The 23,850-nt window shown below is 43.3% G+C and overlaps 1 protein-coding gene and 1 non-coding gene across 2 annotated transcripts; both read left to right on the forward strand.

Moving 5' to 3' along the window:
• Positions 1–3,390: 3,390 nt before the first annotated feature.
• On the forward strand, positions 3,391–23,763 carry LOC129708991 (CMRF35-like molecule 1). Its single transcript, XM_055655120.1, has 6 exons — positions 3,391–3,748; positions 5,410–5,446; positions 9,487–9,587; positions 13,611–13,682; positions 14,177–14,232; positions 20,156–23,763. Exons 1-6 carry the CDS (start codon positions 3,391–3,393, stop codon positions 20,345–20,347), a joined length of 816 nt encoding a protein of 271 aa, XP_055511095.1. The 3' UTR covers positions 20,348–23,763.
• trnak-uuu (transfer RNA lysine (anticodon UUU)) lies at positions 9,707–9,779 on the forward strand. Its single transcript has one exon. It is a non-coding gene; the product is annotated as a tRNA-Lys (tRNA).
• Positions 23,764–23,850: the final 87 nt, after the last annotated feature.

Raw genomic sequence — 23,850 nt, forward strand, 5'->3', positions numbered from 1 at the left:
ATACAGATTTTTGTTGGGATTTGAAGAGGCTTTTAGATAGGTGCAAGGGGATGAAAGGAATGGAATGGAGGCTAGACACAAAAAGTTGCAGTAACTCAGCGGGACAGGCAGCATCTCTGGGGAAAAGGAATAGGTGATGTTTTGGGTCGAATGAAAGATATGCAAAAATGTAACAATGATCATAGCTTTCATATATTTCATTTATTTGTTCTCTATCTCTCTATATCAACATCTATATCTCTCGTTTCCCTTTCCTCTGACTCTCAGTCTGAAGAACGGTCTCAACCCAAAACTTCACCTATTCATTTTTTCCAGAAAGGCTGCCTGACCCGTCAAGTTACTCCAGCCTCTTTTGTCTATCTTTGATTTAAACTGGCATCTGCAGTTCCTTCCTACACATATAATATCCTGGCATCATGATCAGCACAGACATTGTGGGCTGAAGGGCCTGTCCCTATACGGCTCTTTTCCATGTTCTACATTAGCTAACCGCGTTATCTTTTAACATTAATATTAACCATAGTACAACTACAGCAGCCAGTCATTATCCATATAAAGTGGTAGTCTAATATGGTGACCTGTTTCTGGCATTGCTGACCAGTAGTAATGAGCCCCTGCATGAATGCAATGAGGTTTAATTGAAGCAACTTTGTACACTCTTGTTTTGATCGGGGAATTTTTGTTCGATTGCATCTGTCAAAACCATTCACGAGCCGATTAGTTTAAAGAATTTATAAATAATTCTGCTGAGCTGAATTACATGAAATGAAATTGCTTAATTATTACCGACAGGCCAAACTTGTTCAGGATTTGGGTTTAGTTCTAGTGTAGATATACAACGTGAAAACAGGCCCTTCGGCATCATGTTCAGCACAGACATTGTGGGCCGAAGGGCCTGTTCTTGAACTGCACTGTTCTTCATGCTGTGTTCTATTAAAATGCCGTTGAAAAATTATTTATTGGTTATGAAACACTTTGAAACAACTTTGAACAATGAATGGCACTGTATGTGTGATCGTTCTTCTGTTAATATTGTAATTTCCAAATAGAATTTCTCTGAGTTCAACCTATTTAGTCAGACAGAATCAATCAACGTATTTTTTCATGATAGAATTGTGCTAAAAGACAGAAAGAGGAAGAGATGAGATGGCAGATCTCAGAGGTGAATTTAAATTATTTGTTGGATTCATAGAATCCCTAAATCTCCTAGGGTTTAGTTTAGTTTCTTAATGTCACGTGTACCGAAGTACAGTGAAAAGCTTTTGTGCTGCATGCTATCCAGTCAGCAAAAAGACTATACAAGGTTACAATCAAACCATCCAGTGTACAGATATGGGATAAAGGGAATAACGTTTAGTGCAAGATAAAGACAGTTCAAAGGTCTCCAATGCAGTAGATGGGAGTCAAGACTGCTCGACACCTCCCATCTAGTTGATCTAGTTTTTGATTTACATGGATCCAGTTTTAACTTAAAATGTAATTTCTTGGATTACCCACAGACTTTGCAAAATGTTCTTAACAGATTAGCTAGGTAATGGACCACAAGTACTGAAGAAACGTCTATGATCACCATTGAAGGTGCCAGGGACAAGATAATGCTAATGCACGTTTTATATTGAATGGGTAAATGAGGAGGATATTAGTCTGGGAGGAGTCTTCCTGAAGTGGAACGCCAGACTACATAAAAGGACTACTCTTTCTGATGTTTCTATATGCCATTCTACACTGGTCACCCTGAATTGACAATGCAATGGGACATTTTTAAAGAATGACTCACACAAGTCAGTAGAGGGTGCACATTTTGTACGCTTCCATTTTCTCTGGGGTATTTAGTGTCATTTGGTTCAATGGTTGTTGAGGCAGGGACTATCTCAATGTTTAAGGAACAATTGGACAGGTAATTGGATAGGACAGGTTTAGAGGGAGATGGGCCAAACACAGGCAAGTGGGACAAGTGTAGATGGGGCATGCTGGTCAACATGGGGCAAGTTGGGCCGAAGGGCCTGCTTCCACACCGTATGACCCTATGGTTCTTTACTGAAAGTGAGATCATGTCCATTTGCATTTGAAAACAAATGGACCTAAAAACTTTGCAACTATAATCACTTCCATTAAGATTGTATTTTCAGCAAAACCATACATTTAGTTTTAGTTTCAGAGATACAGCATGGACACAAGCCCTTCAGCCCACTGAGTCCGTGGCGACCATTGATTACCCATTCACACTAGTTCTATGTTATCCCACTTTCTCACCCATTCCCTACGCACTAGGGGGCAACCTATGGTGGCCAATAAACCTACAAATCACAAGGTCACAGGGAGAAAATGCAAACTAGAACATCAAACTGTCTGCAATTTGGTTTTGGACAGAAATGCAGAAGTAATCAATTGTTAGTCAAACAGTCAGACCAGGTGCAAGGTAAGAGAGGCTAAGATGACCTGGAAGCAAGCCCTTCAGCCCAACCTGTCCCTGCTAACCCTCATTTCTTTAATGAATGAATGATACTTTATTGCCACTTGTACCTAGGTATAGTCAATTGCTTTGTTTTTCTGGAGAACATGGACAGGTGATGCTTTGGCTCAAGTCTGAAGGGTCCCGATCCAAACATCACATATCCATGTTCTCCAGAAATGCTGCCTGACCCATCGAGTTTCTCCAAGGCAGTACACCATGTGTAGAGCACCACAGCCTAGACTGTACTCCACGTGTACAACACCACAGCCTAGGCTGTACTCCACATGTACGACACCACAGCCTACAGCCAATACTGTACCCCACCATTGATCGCCAACTCGCTGGTCACCAGCCGCCTGCCACTGCGGACTGGGAGAGTCTGTGTTCCACGTGTACATGGAGTGTGTGACGTTGCAGCCCCTGTTCCATTACCTGAAGGGGCTGCTCCTCGTCTTCTGCCTGCACTTCATCCCCACCATCCTCGTCTTTGGTTAGGGGAGAGGGTAGGAGGGCCGAAGATGTCCTGGTTGGGTTGCTCCTAGGCCTGGCCAAGCTGGCCATCCGCAAATCACAGCGACAGGCAGGAGGGGTGCTCTGCCCGAGCCGGCTGCCTGATCCTTTTGTGGGGTTACGTCCACGCCCGGGTAGTACTAGAGAGGGACGACACGCTGTCCACGGGTGCCCTGGGGGATTCCCAGGACCGCTGGGCACTGTGTGGGGTGGAATGTATCCTCAATAAGGATACGAAAATAGTGATTTCATATTGAAGAATATTTACTTTATTTTGTGTTACGGCAGTGGGTTGTTTGTATTTTTGTGTGTATTTTGGTAAATAGTTGATTAAAATTATTTGTGGTTTAAAAAGAAAACATGTGTCACCATCAAAGGAGCTCATTAGCGCCCAACAGTAGCAGCGTTCCCCTCTTGTACATTTGATGCATGTTTTTGACCTCTCAGTGACACACGCCGACATCAATGGGCCGAGCGTGGCAACTGGAATCGTGGGAGGCGTAGTGGAAATCACATGCGAATTCAACAAGCACTTCAGCAGCGAACAGAAGTACTGGTGCAAAGGATACTATCGACGAAGCTGCGTGATTTTAGTTCAAACGCAGGGCCTTGTGAGGAAAAGCAGAGATGGCAGAATAACGATAACAGCTGATAATAACAAAGGAGAACTTAAAATCCGAATGGAGGGACTAACAAACGCCGACAAGGGCTGGTATTGGTGTGGAATAGAAAGGTACCACCTTCTGGACCCATTATATCCTGTGGAGCTTAATGTTCGTGAAGGTAAGATGTAGATTTGTGTTCATATAATGCAATTTGTCTCTATATTTTTGTTCAACTAAGCATATGGTTGGACACTAAACTGAACATGGAACATTAATATAGAAAAGAATATAGATGCTAGTTTCTCCCCAAACAAAGATACAAATTGCTGAAGTAACTCCATGGGTCAGCCAGCATAGTCAAGGAGTCATAGAGTCATAACAGTGTGGAAACAGGCCCTTCAGCCCAACTGACCCATGTCCCATCCATACTAGTCCCACTTGCTTGTGTTTTGCCAAAATCCCTCTAAACCCGTCCTACACATGTCCAATTGCTTCTTAAACGTAGCGATAGTACCTGCCTCAACTACCTCCTCCAGCAACTCATTCCATAAACCCATCCGCCTTTGTGTGAAAAAGGTGCCCCTCAGAATCCTAACAAAGCTCTCCCCCTTCATTTTAAACTTATGCCCTCTCTGGAGATCTCTGGAGAACATGAATAGGTGATGTTTCGGGTAGGGTTGCCAACTTTCTCATTCCCAAATGAGGGACAAATCCCCAATGGCAATTTGTTGACCGACTGGGCCGTGGCTGGGTGAATGATGAGTTGGCCCGGGTGCTGCACTGCACACAAAGCCCGGCCGGTGGGCCAGCTGAGGAGTTTTGGCCCGGGCTGCGTGCCTTCGCGCGCAAAGTCCGGCACTCCGTCCAACTCATGAACCGATGATCGGCCGTGAGAAGGAGGGGTGGTGGTGACGGGGCGGTAAGCCAAGTTCGGAAGGTCGGACAGCTGGCCAGGCTGCCGACCAACGGGGCCACGGGCGAGGCACTGCTGCTGCACTCCATGGACTGCACTACGTCTGGACGGGTGAGACAGGGCCGGACGCCCCGACCCGACAATCCGCCCGACCCGAGAAGTAACAGTCAAATATGGGACAAGGGTGGTCCTGTACGGGACAAACCAATTTATCCCAATATACGGGATGTCCCGGCTAATACGGGACAGTTGGCAACCCTAGTTTCAGGTCAAGTCTGAATAAGGGACCCAACCCGAAACATCACATGTCCATGTTCTCCAGAGATGCTGCCTGACCCATTGAGTTACTCCAGCACTTTGAGTCTTTTTTTCAGTGTGATTCATACTTTTGGTTTTAAAATTTGGATGAAAGGTGGGGTTTTCTTGTACCTCATCTCCCGACCTCCCAAAGCCTTTCCACCATTTACAACACATAGATCACCCATGATATAATGGTGGAGTAGACTTGATGGGCCGACTGGCCTAATCCTGCTAATATAACTTATGAACATGAGCAGACAAGGCAGTAACATAATGGAATCATCTGCACTTGCCCGCAAGAACGCAGCTTGAATCTGGCCCGGCTCACCTGCTGCAGATTGAGGACCCACAGAAACCCACCTGGAGAATCAAAGGACACTGTTTATGAAGCCACCTTGTTAATAGATTAACAAAGACATTAGGAGAGAAAGAAAACAATTAAAAGATCAAGGTCTGACCTGCAGTTCACTGATTTCTTTGCCACTCCGTTTGTTTTCTCTCTCTACCTTCACTTGTTAATTTATTAGGATGTTCTTTCTGTTTGTGTTGCATTATAACAGTAAATCCACAACTCAATGTTGGTGAAATAGTGAAAGATAAAATTATGTTTTCATACATTTTACCAGCTCAAGCGCTACTTCCTTCGGACAAAGAAAGACTAAGGTAAACATCAAATATATTTTTCTCATTCTGCACAAAAAATAACAAATGGACTATATTGCGCTAAATATTGAAAGAAGGATATCAATAGTATGGTCAAAGAATCTTGGAGTTGTACAGCATAGAAACAGGCCCTTTAACCAAACATGTCTATCCTGACCATCGTACCTGTGTACCTATACACTTCACTGTATTAATTCCAAATAGCTTGGGATGGCAGGGCGGCAAAGCGGTAGAGTTGCTGCCTTACAGTGTCAGAGACTCGGGTTCGATCCTGATTAGAGGTGCTGTCTGATCGGAGTTTATACATTCTCCCTGTTACCTGCGTGAGTTTCCTCAGGGATCTCTGGTTTCCTCCCACATTCCAAAGACGGCAGGTTGGTTGGTTAATTGGTTAATCCTGTATGCATTGTAAATTGTTCCTAGTGTTAGGATACTTAGAAACATAGAAAATAGATGCAGGAGTAGGCCATTCGGCCCTTCGAGCCTGCACCGCCATTCAATATGGTCATGGCTGATCATCCACCTCAGTATCCTGTACCTGCCTTCTCTACATACCCCCTGATACCTTTAGCCACAAGGGCCACATCTAACTCCCTCTTAAATATAGTTGCTAGTGTATGGGAGTCGCTGACTCAGTGGGCCGAAAGGCCTGTTTGTGCTGTATTTCTGAACTAAATTTCAATGTCTTGCTCATTCAAATATTCATTTAGTTACCTTGTAGTATTCCTGCCTCCAGTACACACTCTGGCAGCTTATTCCAGATACCAACTACTCTCCAAGTTATTCACCTTTACACCTCCTCCCTCTCACCTTAAAAATATTCCCTCTAGTTTTTGACACCTCCACCATGAGAAACAGACTGTGGCTCTCTACAATACTGGGCCTCTCATTATTTCATATATCTCTCTATCTTGTCAGCCTCCTTTGCCAGGGAAAACAGACAACTTATCCAATTTCCTCCCATCACTCGTGCCTTCTAGTCCAGGCCACAGTTGAAGCAGTTCAAAGAACTTAATAGAATAAAGGGTTGTCTTCGTTAAGAAAATTTTGGTCTGGTCCAGAATTGCATATCCACTGAACCTCAGAAGACTGAAAGGTAACTTAATGAAAAAGTGGCACATCCTTAAATCTGGAGATGGGGAGACTGCTCCCTCTTGTGGGAATAGTCTAGAATTTGGAGTCCATGTTTAAAAACAAGGGGCGTTCATTTAAGACTGAGATGAGAGGAAGTTATTTTCTCTCAGATCCTATTAAGTCTTCGGAACGTTCTTCCATGGAAGTGGAAGTGGAACCTATGACTATATTTTCGGAAGAACGGTCTGATGAGCAAGGGTGTGAAAGGTTATAGGGGGACTGTTGGGGTAACGATCTTGATCGATTGATTGAAACATGCAGCAGATACAAGCACACTGGGTCCATGCCGGCCATCGATCAGCTATTCACTCTAGTTCTATGTTATCACATTTCCACATCCACGTCCTACACACTAGAAGCAATTTACGGAGACCAATTAACCTACGAATCCACACGACTTTGGGATGCGGGCATTCTTTTTAGATATGATAGTCGCATTTAACAGGCTTTTAAATAGGGACATGGAATGGCAGGGAATCACGTGCAGGCAGATGAGATCCGTTTAACCTGGCATCATGTTCGGCACATACATATTGTGGGCCGAAGGGTCTCTACTGGTACTGTACTGTTCTTTGTTCCATGACGCCGGAGCACCCAAAGGAAACCCACGTGGTCTCAGGCAGAACGTGCAAACTCCACACAGACAGCGGCTGAGGTCAGGAGCTTATTAAAGGGCAGACAGAGCAGGTTTGGGGAGCTGAGTAGAACATTGTTCCTGATTTTTGAGCGAGTAAATATTTTTAAGATTTCCTTTCCCATCAGAGAGATGGTTCCCCTGGTGTCGGCTGTATCTATACTGACAGAGAGCAGTAGAATGAAGACCATTGAAGGCCCAGCATTAATTCTGATCCCACCACATAGCTCACAACCACCTCTTATGGGATGCGAGATCTTAAACTATAAGACTATAGGACATGGCTGATTTATGTTTCCCCCTCAACCCCATCCTCTTGCCTTCTCCCCCTTTGACGCCCTTATTAATCAAGAACCTATCAATCTTCGCGTTAAAAACACCCAGTGACTTGGTCTCCACTGCTGTCTGTGCCAATGAATTCCACTGATTCACCATCCTCGGGCTAAAGAAATTCCTCCTCATCTGCTTTCCAAAGGTACGACCTTTTCTTCTGGGGCTGTGTTCTCTGTCCCAAGACTTTCCAACTACTGGAGACACCCTCTCCATATACGTATCCTGTACAACCACAGGGTTCCCCAAATCCCACCCACATCTCCCTCACTCTTGTGGAAACCCTTCTACACAGAGCAATTTTTTCGGCAACTGCTGGCATCATTGACTGTAATAGGTCACCGAAAAATTTGCGGTGTGATGACGTATTGATGCGCGGTGTTTTTTCAAGTGTCGCAACATTTTTTTTGTTGCCGCTGGATTTCGAAATGTTCAAAATCTTTTGGCGACACTGATATGACGCCGGCAGTCGCCGAAAGAATCGCCAAGTGGGACAGGCCCAGAAGCCACAGGCAGTATGAGCAAGCCCAGGCCCAGGCCCACTCTGTTCCCTTCAGACAGCTCACTCTGCCACCTTGACTGATTCTAAAAATCGTTTTCACACCTTACCCTTCCATATCTCTACGTCTCCCTCTCCCCTGATTCTCAGCCTGAAGAAGGGTCTCGACCTGAAACGTCACCCATTACTTCTCTCCAGAGATGCTGCCTGTTTCTCAGGCATATTGTGTCTCTCTTCAGTGTGAATCAGCATCCGCAGTTCCTATATACATAACAGTAAAAAAATGGAATTATGTTAGATAAATCAAAATATTGATAAACAATTGATCAATAAATAAAAATAATATAAATTAAAGACATCAATTAATTAATTAAAGTGGGAAACATAGGATTTTTGCATATCTATCTCGTAAGAACACAATGCTGAACTGAATAGGGTCATTCTAAAGTGGCACGGTGGCGCAGCGGTAGAGTTGCTGCCTGTTTTTAAATTTAAAAAATGTATTCAATTCTTAAATAAATAATATTACACTACAATAAAACAAACCAGATCCCACCACCATAGTACAATACAAACAAATATCCTTAATAAACTACTGTACAGAGTTGCTGCCTTATCGCCAGTGGCCCTGGTTTGTTCCTGATTACGGGTGCTGTCTGTGTGGAGTTTGTACGTTCTCCCTTTGACCGCATGGGTTTTCACCGGGTGCTCCAGTTTCCTCCCACATCCCAAAGACGTGCGGGTTTGTGAGTTAATTGACTTTGGTAAAATTGTAAATTGGCCCTAGTGTGAGGGATAGTGCTAGTGTGCGGGATGATCACTGGTTGGCGTGGACTCGATGGGCCTAAGGGCCTGCTTCCGCGCTGCAACTCTTAAGTCTAAAGATTAAAATCTAAATGAAGAACCAGCTTAGAGAAATGTATAACTGAGGGGAATGGTATGGATATGGAATAGGGGTAACACAGTGTTTCCCCACAGCGCCAGAGACCTTGGTTCGATCCTGACTGCGGGTGCTGTCTGTCTGGAGTTTGTACGTTCCCCCTGTGACCACGTGGGTTTTCTCCAGGTGCTCCGGTTTCCTCCCATATCCCAAAGACGTGCATGTTTATAGGTTAATTGGCTTCTGTAAATTGTCCCTAGTGGCTAGGATTGAACTAGAATGAACGGGTGACAGTTGGTCGGCGTGGACTCGGTGGGCCGAAGCGCCTCTTGCCACGCTGAATCTCTAAACCTAAAAATTAAAAACTACTGGAATTAAATAAATGCAAAGGAGTTGCCTGCAACTTTGACTGTACCGAGAGGTTAGAAAGTGGTACCATACATTAAATCAGAAATAATAAGATCTTGCATAATTGTTCATTGTTATCTTTCATGTTTCTCTGATATGCGAGCCGATATGTCTGCAATTATTTTAATGATTTTCTCTTTTTCTTAACCGCCAAGGTTTTTCTTAATAATCGGACTAGTCTTCGGAATATTAACGATTATGTTTATCGGACTCCTGTTCCTGGTTATCAGAAAAATTAGAAAGAACAAAAATAATGGTAAGTTCAGAAACTAATGCAAGGTCAAACCTTGTTTCAATGGCACACACTAACCTAGGTTTTAAATGGATGTGGACACAAGGAACTGTAGATGTTGGGAACATGCATAGAGCAAGAGGGCCCGGATAGCTCAGTCGGTAGAGCATCAGACTTTTAATCTGAGGGTCCAGGGTTCAAGTCCCTGTTCGGGCGTTCATTTTTAGGGCGGGCCGGTGGCGCAGCGGTAGAGTTGCCGCCTCACATGCCAGTGACCCGGGTTCGATCCAGCGGGTTCTTGTCTGTACGGAGTTTGCACGTTCTCCCCATGACCTGCGTGGGTTTGCTCATGGATCTCCGGTTTTCTCCCACACTCCAAAGACCTACAGATTTGTAGGTTAATTGGCTCGGTATAATTGTAAATTGCCCCTAGTGTGTACAATAGTGGAAGTGTGCAGGGATCGCTGGTTGGCGCGGACTCGGTGGGCCAAAGGGCCTGATTCCGCACTGTATCTCTAAACTAAAAAAACTAAACATGAAGTGCAGGAGTAACTCAGTGGGTCAGGCAGCATCTCTGGAGGAAATAATGTGTCGGAATGAACTGTAGATGCTGGTTTAAACAGAAGATAGACACAAAATGTTGGAGGAACAACATCTAATCCTTTGCTGGGGTGGCTTACAGCCCAATGGTACGAATATTGATTTCTCTAACTTCAAGTAAACTCAGCATTCCCTCTCTCTCTCTATCCCTCCCCCACCCAAGTTGCTCCAGCCTTGTTTTCACCTAACAGCTAACAATAGCCTGTTTCCTTTATCATGGTCAAGAAGGAACTGCAGCTGCTGGAGAATCATGGTTTATCATGGTTACTTTTTTGAATATCTTTCACTCATTGTTCTTTGTCTCTCTGCATCTTCGTGTATATCTCTCGTTTCCCTTTCCCCTGACTAGTCTGAAGGGTCTTGACCTGAAACGTCACCCATTCCCTTTCTCCAGAGATGCTGCCAGTCCCGCTGGAGAATGGGGTGGGATGTTACCTAAAATTAAAGAATTCAATGTCCATGTCGTTAAGTTGTAAGCTACCCAAACAGAATTTAAAGCATTGTTTTAATGGTTGAGTCTTGGTTTGCAATGATCTAAACACATCTGCACTTGAGAACTATGTGCATGTTGTCAGGCAGAAATCTCCTCATATTTTTATTTCAATAACCTCATATTTTTTTATTTCGTTCTGGCATAGATCTCATTAAAGGGGTCTGCCAGAATTGCTGAAACCTCCTGTATCTCTTTGGAAGAATAGGAGTTCTGTTACTCTGTCTGTCTATTCAGTACAATATAATGGTGACATGATTGCCACTAGCGTTGAGACAATTTGTGTGTGGTACAAAGCTGCATGCATTGTTCCTTGCTGACGGTCTTAAAATCTTAGAGAGTCACGTGAGCTGCACAAAGGTGATTTTCATGTGCTAATTAAAAGGACCATTTGTCAGCAGTCTCTCAGAGTCAAGTCCACCCCCAGTCTGGTACTGTGCAAAGAAACAAAACAGCTATACTTTCTCGAACAATTATCAACACACGAGATGAGTGAGCTGGCTAATATGAAATGATTCTTTTGTTAATAAAACAGGCCCTGAGAGTTCAGCAGCATCCTCTCTTTCTGCGCCCCCTCCGTGATTCCTCCTGCTCTCCCACACTACGACCACGTATATCTTTCGTTAATTTGTTCTATACATCTCTCGTTTCTCTTTCCCCCGACTGTCTGAAGAAGAGCCTCGACCCAAAACATTACCTATTCCGTTACTCCAGAGATGCCGTCTGAACCGCTGAGTTACTCCAGCTTTTTGTGTCTATCATCAGTTTAAACCAGCATCTGCAGTTCCTTCCTACACATATCATCTGCTTCACTGTCAAATCTCCTCAAGGAATGCCTACTTTGAAGAAGTTCTCCTCCTCCCTCCGTCGAGAGTTCTGCAACATCCTCTTGCTGCTCCCCCTCTGTGAGTCCTCGTGCTCACCAACTCTATGACCACGCATATCTTTCATTCATTTGTTCTCTATCTCTCTATATCTCGTTTCCTTTTCCCAAGACCCTCAGTCTGAAGAAGGGTCTTGACCCGAAACACCACCTACAGTATTCCTTTTGTCCAGAGATGCTGCCTGACCCGCTGAGTTACTCCACCTTTTTGTGTCCATCTCCTGTTTTACTACCTGCTAAGTAATCTTGTTTGATAGAAACATAGAAAAATACGTGCGGGAGTAGGCCATTCGGCCCTTCGAGCCAGCACCGCCATTCAATATGATCATGGCTGATCATCCAAAATCAGTACCCCCGTTCCTGCTTTTTCCCCATATCCCTCGATTCCTTTAGCCCTAAGAGTTAAATCTAACTCTCTTTTGAAACTATGCAGTGAATTGGCCTCCACTTCCTTCTGCGACAGAGAATTCCACAGATTCACAACATAGAAACATAGAAATTAGGTGCAGGAGTAGGCCATTCGGCCCTTCGAGCCTGCACCGCCATTGAATATGATCATGGCTGATCATCCAACTCAGTATCCCGTACCTGCCTTCTCTCCATACCCCCTGATTCCCTTAGCCACAAGGGCCACATCTAACTCCCTCTTAAATATAGCCAATGAACTGGCCTCAACTACCCTCTGTGGCAGAGAGTTCCAGAGATTCACCACTCTCTGTGTGAAACAACTCTCTGGGTAAAAAAAAAAAATTCCTCATCTCAATCCTAAATGGCCTACCCCTTATTCGTAAACTGTGACCCCTGGTTCTGGTCTCCCCCAATGGCTTGTTAAATTATATATTGATGTTCTGTTAGGAGTTAGTTTTTTGTGCCTCTGTTTAGTTTGAGCAGCAAGGTATGTAGATTAGGCAGAAATTACTGTATATTACTACAAAATACCAAAATATCAATTATAAACCCAAGACACAGTTCAATTCTTTAGATTAAATTATTTCTGTATAAAATTCTGTCTTTGGTTTATATTTAGGATTATTATTGTCACGTACTGAGGTACAGTGAAAAGCTTTGGTTTGCATGCTATCCAACCAGATCACATAATACTACACATAAATACAATCGTCAAACATAAGTACCATAGGTAGAGCAAAGGAGAAGATACAGAGTGCAGAATATAGTTCTCAGCATTGTAGAGCATCAGTTTCAGAGGCAAAGTTCAATGTCTGTAATGGGGGAGAGGCGAATCGAACAGTACCTTAGCTTAAGGAAGCTACCATTCAAAAGGCTAATAAAAGAGGAAAAGAAGCCGTTGCTGAGTCTGGTGATGCGCCACTTCAGGCTTCTGTATCTTTTGCCTGACGGGAGCAGGGAAAAAAAAGAATGACCAGGGTGGGACAAGACTTTGATTATGTTGGTTGCTTTTCCGAGGCAGCGTGAAGTGTAGATGGAGTCAATGGTGGGAGTCTGGGCTACATCTACAACTCTCTGCGATTTTCTGCCGTCTTAGGCAGGGCTGTTCCCAAACTAAGCTGGGACGCAAGCTAACAGTATGCTTTCTGCGTTGCATCATGTTAAGTAAATAGGAGAGTGTGTCTAAGCACAGCAAACGACAAGGGAAGTCATTGTTGAGTAACAGATCTCATCCTGCCCAATTAACACAAATGATCCAAAACAACTTTCAACTAATCTGACAGCATGGTGGCACAGCAGTAGAGTTGCTGCCTTACAGCAGCAGAGACCCGGGTTAGATCCTGACTACAGGTGCTGTAGTTTGTACGTTATCCCTGTGACCTGCATGCGTTTTCTCCGGGTGCTCCGCCGGTTTCCTCCCACACTCCAAAGACGTATAAATTTGTAAGGTATTTGGCTTGGTATAATTGTAAATTGCCCCTAATGTGTAGGATAGTGTTAGTGTACGGGGATCGCTAGTCGGCGTGGACACAGTGGGCAGAAGGACGTGTTTCCGCGCTGTATCTCTAAAACTAAAACTGAAAAACTAATCAGCATCACACCTGGATGATAATTGCTGATCTGACTCTATCTTTAAAGCTCGGCCTTTGCATTTAATTGTTCTCAGGTGCGAGTGAACGTGTGGATGGCTGTAAAGTGGAATTTAAAGGAATGCAGGAGATTGAAGGTGAAGGGACAGGTGAGTGGGCCAAGTTTTTTAAAAGACCAGGAAATCTTAGTATTACACAGTGGCGCAGTGGTAGAGTTGCTGCCTCGCACCACAAGAGACCAAGGTCCGATCCTGACTACGGGTGCTGTCTGTAAGGAGTCAGTACATTCTCCCGGTGTCTGTGAGGGTTTTCTCTGGGTGCTCCGGTTTCCTCCAACATCCCAAAAACATACAGGTTTGTGAGTTAATTGGCTTCGGTAAATTGTAAATGGCCCCGAATGCGCTCGATGGTGCTAGTTTACGGGTTGATCAATAGTCAGCGCGGACTCGGTGGGTCGAAGGGCCTGTTTCCACACCGTGTCACTCTATGACTCTTTATTAACACAGCATCTATTTAGGTTTTTCTTTTAACATTTGGGTATGCATGCTAAAAAAAAAACAGTGCATTTTAGAAATTACATTTGACAAAAAATGTTTTAAATGTTTTCGATTGGCACGACTTAATATCTTTGTGTTTTTTTTAGATAAGAAGGAAGGCGACTCAACAATAGAGAACTCCGTCCCGAAGTCAAACTCTATGGTAAGGCCTACAAACTTTTGGCAACATTGGAAGTTTCAGTGCCTGCAAAATTATTTAAGGGGCGCGTTGCAATTGTGATACACATCTTCTTTATTTGCAATTAAGATATCTCGGTCAAAATTTTTTATTTACTATTGTAATCAAAGTTGTAAACCTTCTCAGAATAGAGAAACCAAAATTTAAAATGTGAGCCAAAGATCGACACAAAATGCTGGAGTATCTCAGCGGGATAGGCAGCATCTCTGGAGAGAAGGAATGGGTGACCCTTCTTCAGTCCCGTCTCCACCCGAAACGTCACCCATTCCATATAACCATATAACAATTTCAGCACGGAAATTCCCTACCATTTACCATGTACGTCCTATTTTGATTTGTCCTGCCATTTATCCATTTATCCTCACATTTATCAGCATTAAACTCCATCTGCCATCTTTCAGCCCATTCTTCCAAATGGCCTAAATCACTCTGTAGACTTTGGAAATCCTCTTCATTATCCACAACACCCCCTATCTTGATATCATCTGCATACTTACTAATCCAATTTACCACACCTTCATCCAGATCATTGATGTACATGACAAACAACATAGGACCCAACCCAGATCCCCGAGGCACCCCAGAAGGCATTCCTTCTGTCCAGAGATGCTGCTGAGTTACCCCAGCATTTTGTGTCGATCTTTGGTTTCAACCAGCATCTGCAGTTCCTTCCGACACATTTAAAATGTGAGCTACATCTCACCTTAAACATGCCATAGGTAATGCTGGAGAAACTCAGCGGGTGAGGCAGCATCCTCCGATGATGCTGCCTCACCCGCTGAGTTCCTCCAGCATTTTTGTCTACCTTCAATTTTTCCAGCATCTGCAGTTCTTTCTTAAACATGCCATAGATCAACCCTGGGGAGGATAGATTTAAAAAGTCCCTGGTAAATCTGTCCCTGCTTACCTCAAATTTTTAACCTCTAATTTTAAATTCCCCTACCCTGGGATAAAGATTGTGAATCTAGGTCCCTGACCATTTTATACACCCCCTCAAACTCCTCTGCTCCAGAGAAATAAGTCTCAGCTTATCCATCATCTCTGGGTGACCACAACAGTTCATGCATTCCAATATAATATCTTTACTTTTTTTTACTGTATTTCTTTGAATTGACTAAATGTGTTGATGTACTATAATTATTAAATGTTCCATTCCTGCCACTCACACTCATGATTGATGGATGCAGCATGGAAACAGGCCCTTTGGTCCACCGAGTCCATGCCAGCCATCTATCATCTGTTCACGCTAACTTAGTTTAGTTTATTATTGTCACATGTACCGAGGTACAGTGAAAAGCATTTTTGTTATCCAGTCAGCGAAAAGACTATACATGATGACATCTACAGTCTGAAGAAGGGTTCCAACATGAAACTTCACCTATTTCTATTCTCCAAAGATGCTGCCTGACCCACTCTGTAACTCCAGCAGTTTGTGTCTATCTTTGGTATAGGCCAGCATCAGCTGTTCCTTCCTACACATACATGGTTACAATCAAGTTCTATACAAGACCACTTGTGATCCACTCCCGACACACTAAGTAGGTATGTTACAAAACCTACCCGAATCGTCATTGGGAATCTGCCCTCAGCCATGTCCGCGATTTTGGCGCTGCTTGGAGGGGGCGGGTTTAAAACGCGATTTTTACTAGGCTGTACTAATCGCAGATGTTCAGCCTAGTAAATCATTAACGAAAAATCGCTGCAAGACCCGGTCGCAAAAGGTATTATTAGTTTTATAGGCCTCGATAATATAGTTATAATAGTTTTAAAATTACTGTCTCATTCCGCAACCTCTCGCAGCCCCAGGGTTTTATAAAGCAAACAATTAAAGGTATGTACCTTATTTTTACATTAAATGGGGCATATATATAACCCTGTAATTAAAGTTATCTATAGCGAGTAGTTCATTTTGGGCTTTTTATATCCCGCAGTATTTTTCTCGGCATTTGAGGGCACTAATCCAGCGCGATGTCAACGTTCTAAACCAGCGCGTTCACAGAAACCCACTAGAAAGCCGATTTAAATGGGCATTTATTTACAGCAATTGAACACTAAATTCCTTCCATTTGGCCTATAAATTAATGTAAATTAGATATAAAAATCATGTTATATTGTGAATTATTTGTGAATAATCTTTGGACACTTAGGCTATTTAAAAATGTTAATCTTTCCTTAAGAAATGGGCTTTTGACTATCCAAGATCACAGCTTTTTTGTAATGTCCATTGAAAATCAATAGGGAACAAGATGCTAATTTCCGAGTATGAAAATGGCCATAACTTTTTTAATACTTGAGATATGAAAGTGAATTTGGTGTCAAATTAAACTTATTGTTATGCTTTATCTGATGGGATAAATTGCAGACTTGATTTTTAAAATCTCAAAATTTTGTAACATTGCTACACTAAGGGAAATTTGCAGAGGCCAATTAGCCTGCATAGGGAGATCTTGAAAGAACTGCCAACAACCGAGTGAGGTGGAGGACATTTGTCAATGGCCTATGCTCTCAAGAGGAGCAAAGGGTTTAAGAAGAAGAAGAATTAGCCTACAAACCCGCATGTCGTTGGGATGTGGGAGGAAACCAGAGAACTTGGAGGAAACCCACGCGGTTCACAGGGAGAACGTGCAAATCCCTTGTGCTCTGGCGCTGCAGCACTCACTCTTCTGACCCATAATTTCATATTTTGTTATAAGATAGATGAACACCATTTCGGACCATCAAGTCTACGCTAACTCTCAGGGCTATCATATTTAGTCAATGCACAAACATCTGCTTTACTCTGGCTGCTGAACCTTTCCTATTAATCAAAAGCTTTGCCCTCAGATGAATCCCAGTCCCGTTCACCTTTATCAGTTCAATGTCCTGATTGTACGTTCAGCCAAGCCTCTCCAGTTCAACAACTCCTCCCATGGAAACATGATAACAACCAGATAATCTCTTTTCACTTTTCTCTGAGCAGTATGGGTTAAGGACAAACTATTGGCAACGACGTCAATTGCAGCTCTCCTGCTCTTTTACTAGGTAAACCCTGGGGATTTTTATGTAGATACCAAAAACTGCACATGCTGGATAATACACAAAAAGACACAAAGAGTTTAGTTTAGTTTAGAGATACAGTGCGGAAACAGGCCCTTCGGTCCATGCCGACCACCAATCCCCATACACTCGCACTATCCTACACACTAAGGACAATTTACAATTTTCACCGAAGCTAATTAACCTGCAAACCTGCACGTCTTTGGAGTGTGGCAGGAAACTAGAGCACCCAGGGAAAACCTACGCAGTCGTGGGGAGAATGTACAAACTCTAGACAGACAGCACCTGGTGCTGTAAGCAGCAACTCTACTGCAGCGCCACCTTGCCACCCCACTTATAGGTGACGTTTCAGATCAAGACCCTTCTTCAGATATGTTAGCTTCAAAGTCTGAAGAAGGGTCTAAATCTGTAATGTAATCTATCCATGTTCTCCAGTGATGCTGCCTGACCCGCTGAGTTACTCCAGCCCTTTGTGGCCTTTCATGGGATTCTTCTGTCAATTTGAGAGTGTGTAATGATCCTTGGATTAAGATTCATCCCATTTTCCTCTGCCTACGGTTTCCTCTACTTGACAATTGAACCATCCACCCACAAGAGTGGTCCTGACCTCCCATCCACCTCATTGGAGACCTTTGATCTATCTTCAATTGGACTTTATCTTGCACTAAAATTTATTCTGTATCTGTACAATAGACAATAGACAATAGGTGCAGGAGTAGGCCATTCGGCCCTTCGAACCAGCACTGCCATTCAATGTGATCATGGCAGATCATTCTCAAACACTGTGGACGACTTGATTGTAATCATGCAGAGAAGCCACAGACCCATATGTCCCAAAGTCATATTGGTTTGTATGTTAATTGGCTTCTGTAAAATTGTCCCCAGCGTGTGAGATAGAACACTTGTTAGCAAGCAGGAACTTGGCGGGCAGAAGGACTTCCATGTTGTAAATCCAAACTAAATTAAACTATATCAATATCAAACTTGGTTACTTGAATTTAGTTTAGAGATACAGCATGAAAACAGACCCTTTGGCTCACCCATGCCAACCACCAAGCACCCATTCATACTCTTTCTATGTTATCCCACTTTCTCATTCACTCCCTGCACATTAGGAACAAAGTTTTTAACGGAGCCCAGGAAACCTACAAAGTTGCACATCTTTGTTAATCAACAACTTTCTTTCTTGTACAAATGTTATTGGCTCCAGCACCACTGTTTGTTTTACTGGGAAATATATTATTGCTAGAGCCAGCAGTTTAGTTTGTTGGACAAAAGTACATCTTCAATTAATCAGGTTTCACTTTTTCCATGCATATTTTTTTTAAAAATAGGTGCAGGGGTAGGCCATTCAGCCCTTCGAGCCATTCAATATGTTCGGAGAAGGCAGGAATGGAGTACTGATTGGGGATGATCAGCCATGATCACATTGAATGGCGATGCTGGCTCGAAGGGCCGAATGGCCTACTCCTGCACCTATTGTCTATTGTCTATCTAGAATCAGTACACTGTTCCTGCTTTCTCCCCATATCCCTTGATTCCGTTAGCCCAAAGAGCTAAATCTAACTTTCTCTTGAAAACATCCAGTGAATTGGCCTTCACTGCCTTCTGTGGCAGAGAATTCCACAGATTCGCAACTCTCTGGCTGAAAATGTTTTTCATCATCTCAGTCCTAAATGGCCTTATATCCTTAAACTGTGATCCCTGGTTCTGGACTCCCCCAAAATCGGGGAACATTTTTCCTGCCTGTCCAATCCCTTAAGAATTTTATATGTTTCTATAGATCCCCTCTCGTCCATATCTAAGTGTCTAAATCTCTACTCTATCTGCAGTAAGTGTGTTCAATTCAAAACTAGTCCCAAGCTGCACAAATCCACTGTCTAAATTCTGGGGAGCAGGGAACCTCTGGGAATTAGTTTAGTTTTGTTTTAGTTTAGTTTATTATTGTCATGTGGCCTGGGGTACAGTGAAAAGCGTTTTTGTTGCGTGCTATCGAGTCAGCAGCAAGACGAGACATGATTACAATGTACAGATACAGAATAAAGGGTATAACGTTTAGTTCAAGTCCAGAAAAGTCCAATTAAGGATAGATCAAAAGTCTTCAATGAGGTAGACGGGAGGTCAGGACCGCTCTCGTTGGTGAGAGGTTGGTTTAGCTGTTGAATAGAGAAAAACAGGGAGAATATACAAACTTCGTACATGGATATGTGACAGTTCCGAGTCGGGACCCTTCTTCAGACCCTTCGCCAGAGTCCAAGAAGGGTCCCGACCAGAAACGTCACCCGTCCAAGTTCTCCAGAAATGCTGCCTGACCCACTGAGTTACTCCGGCACTCTGGGCGGGTTTTTTTTGTAAGGCAGCAACTGCAGAACTTCCGCTCGATTCGCAATAACCAACCTGATCTCCCGGTGGCTCAGCACTTCAACTCCGCCTCCCGATCAGAATCCAACCTTTCTGTCTTGGGCCTACTCAATGGCCAGAGTGAGGCCTACCGAAAAATTGGAGGAGCAGCACCTCATATTTCGCTTGGGCAGTTTGCACCCCAGCGGTATGAACATTGACTTCTCTAATTTCAGGTAGTCCCTCCTTTCTCCTCCCCTTCTCAGCTCTCCCTCAGCCCACTGTCTCCGCCTATTCCTTTCTTCTTCCCGCCCCCCACCAGTCTGAAGAAGGGTCTCAACCCGAAATATAGCCTATTACTTCGCTCCATAGATGCTACCTCACCCGCTGAGTTTCTCCAGCATTTTTGTCTACTTTCGATTTTCCAGCATCTGCAGTTCCTTCTTAAACCTCTGCAGTTCCCTTGTTTCTAACACATCGGTTTTGTTTCTTTCCTTCTCAATGTCCGCAGTTGGCCAAAGAGATGGAAGCCGGAGTTACCTACGCCACCGTGGCAATCAAGCAGAGCAACAACCACCAGGAAGACTCCACCATGTACGATAACGTCAACCCCCCCAAGGTTCAAGAAGAGAAAAAGCCGCCGGTTACCGAGCCTCCAAACGCAGAACCGTTAGAGTATTCGACAATTGCATTCAAAAAGTAAAATTCTTCCCCTGATGTTCCAGCCATTCTTTGCAGAACAACATCCCTCCAAGTCACAACTTATTCCATTTGGATACACGTGTCATTTTGCACCTTGTGTTCATCCACGGGTCATAATCCCACGTTAAAAACTGCTGGAAGAACTCAGCAAGCCAGCAACATCTGTGAACGCAAAGAGATGGCCGATGTCTCTGAGCCAAAACATCGACCATGACTTTGTTTCTGCATATGTTGCTTGGCTCATTTATTTCTTCCAGGGGTTTTTTTTTTTTGCTAAGGGGAAGTCAAATAGATCTCAGTTCTTTTCTTCACACAAAATGAAATGGAAATATGGGATTTCCTCTCTCAAATATTTGCTGAGGTGCGCATGGTGGTAGGGGAGGGAGGACAATTGAAAAGTTTGCTAGGCTGGGGAATCTGATCTTCACCACCCAAGATACTTCTAGATACAAATCAGCCACGATCCAATTGAACTGTAGAAGAGGCTCAAGGGGCCGAATAGCTGTCTCTTCTAACCTAACCTGCCCATTTAACCTAAGATGTGACATTTTAGTCAACTTCACTAATATCCTACTCAACTACACAGTCATTCCCCAGCAAAAGAAAAAGCTTTAGACTTTAGAAATACAGCGCGGAAACTGGCCCTTCGGCCCACCGAGTCCGTGCCGACCCGTACAAAAAACACTATCTCAGAAGCCGATTAACCTACAAACCTGTGCGTCTTTGGAGTGTGGGAAGAAACCGGAGCACCAGGAGGAAACCCACATGGTCACAGGGAGAACGTACAGACTCCGTACAGACAGCACCTTTAGTCAGGATTGAACCCGGGTCTCTGGCGCTGCGAGGCAGCAACCCGAACACTGCGCCACTGTGCCACATCCCTTTTCTCAGATTCAGGGATAAACAGAAAGGTGGAAGGTGCTGCTTCAGATATAACGGGGAGCAACAGGAAGTTGAAACACAATGTTATTTGATGGATCCTTGCATTTCTGGGTTGTCTGCTGTAAGATGGCTGTGCCATTCTGCTACATACTGCACCAGAACAACATGAGGGAACATGTACAACTAGCATTTCTTCCTGATTATTCACTATTTAATCATTTGTTTATTTTGCATACAGTTGATGTAGGCTTTAGTTATTCATAATGCATGGACTGCCTATTTGCACTTAACTTGACTGATGTGCTATGGCTTTAGTTTAGTTTAGTTTAGATATACAGCGTAGCTACAGGCCATTCAGCCCACTAAGTCCACGCCGACCATCGATCACCCGCTTCCACTAGTTTCATGCTATCCCCACATCCTACACACTAGGGACAATTTGCAGAAGCCAGTTAACCTATAAACCCGCACATCTTTGGAATGTGAGAGGAACCGGAGGACCTGGAGGAAACTCATGTGGTCACAGGAGAAATGTACAAACTCCATATGGACATCACCCGTGGTGAGGATCGAACCCGGGTCTCTGGTGCTGTGAGGCAGCAGCTCTACCACTGCGTCACCGTGCTATCCTTGTGGTCTGGTGTTCTGCTCTCCAGGTTTAGTTCTGCATTAAAGGTATGGATGCAGCTGCACATGATTCATTGTGATGGAACAATGATAGACTCTGTTGACCAACTAAAGGGAAATGATCTTAGCTTCATTTCCAACCACAGACCACAACTGTGGGCTGAGCCGCTGGGAGACACAGAATTAACAGCACTGTGGCGTAGAGGTTGAGTTGCTGCCATACAGCGCCAGAGACACGGGTTCGATCCCGATTATGGGTGCTGTCTGTACGGACTTTGTACGTTCTCTCCGTGACCCACTTGGGTTTTCCCCAAGAGCACTGGTTTCCTCCCTCACTCCAATTATGCACAGGTTTGTAGGTTAATTGGCTTTGGTAAAAATTGTAAATTGTCTCTTGTGTGTGTAGAATAGTGTTAATGTGCGGGGATCTATGGTTGGCGCAGACTCATTGCGCCGAAGGTCGTGGTTCTGCACTGTATCTCTAAACTACATTAAACTAAACAAGAAGAGAGCTGAAATTAAGATGGATAATAGGTGCCGTTAAGGAGCAGAGAGATAGGGCATAGGACTTTTTCTTCTTCTTCTTGCGTATGGCGTGCACAGCCTAAAGTTGTAGGACAACTTTTTCTATTTGATCTTATTTGACTGTGCACACCAGGTTGATTGCATTTGTCGAAACAGGGTGGACCACATGAAGGTTGCAATCTCCCACCCCGGACATAGTACTAAGGGACTAGGAACTGGATATGTAGAAAAGATGGGAACCAGTACATGGAGGACAGGAGACAGGTGCACGAGATTCAAATGAATCATAAACACTTGGGCTGAAAGGCTAGGTACTCTTTTATCAATTCCATATCAAGTGGCATTGTCAGAAATTACATTTTTCCATCCTTGTTATATTGGATCCAATCCAATCATTATCACTTTGAGATATAAGCTCCAACTAATTTCACCAAAAATCCAACTTGAGGTATTAACCCGTCCACAGTTCCACATTGTCCACACACATCTGTGGAGATTTAAGTCTGCAATGTGCGAGGTGAATCATTTAAGAATTAACGTTTACTAACATCAATATTAAATTCATATTGCAATGTGATGCTACATGATCACAACTTGGAACCTTGGAGATGTGCCCTGAGTTGCAGAACCATTTGGGTACTTTATAGTCACTGTTGAGTCAAGTAGAATGGTCCTTCTCCCAATTAATGCTTTAATTTTGGTCAAGGTGATCAAAGAACCTTTGCACAGCTGATCAATGATTGCTGAGCGACTTTGTTGACCTGTACGATATTGAGTCTTACCACTGGAGTATGGTTTTGTAAAGAAACATATGTAGTGTCAAACACACAATCAACTTGAGGTTGAGAATGAACTGAATCTTCTTAATTTATTGCAAAGGGAATAAAAGGCTTCACTGAGTCCGTTTGCAGTGATGCAATGGATAACCAGGAAGACAATAGTAGCATTTTATGTTAAGGTTGATAATGAATTATGTTCTAATATCTTTTTGAGCAATGAATTCTTGTTCCCTGATACAAGCGCAACATTAAACTTTGTATTTGTGCAAATGATACTGAAATCTTGTTTGTTATGTCAAATTTGAACTACAACTTGACAGTAACTCAAAAAATTATGTTTTAAAATGTCTTTTGTAACAGTTACTGACTTTTAAATAATGATTTCTACATTCCACGTGTTAAGAAATTGAAATACAATATACTTAATGTATTTTCTGTAGTATTATTGCCTGAATAGCTCACATTTCTTTTCAGTCTAACTTTGCATTCGAACGATTACTAGCTTCCAAGAAACTTTTTTTTTATCAATACGTGACCACTTTTCATGTTTAAATGATTGTGCTCCTCTTTACGTCCATGTTGGTATTAAAATTTTACAAACGCTTGCTTGGATTACGAAGCTTTTCTTTCCACCTCTCATCTCTCTGATTGCAAAGTCTGTATATGTAAATCAAAGGTAGAATCTTTGTCC

Source organism: Leucoraja erinacea, chromosome 24 (genome assembly GCF_028641065.1).
Source record: "Leucoraja erinacea ecotype New England chromosome 24, Leri_hhj_1, whole genome shotgun sequence".
NCBI classification, from domain to species: Eukaryota; Metazoa; Chordata; class Chondrichthyes; order Rajiformes; family Rajidae; genus Leucoraja; species Leucoraja erinaceus.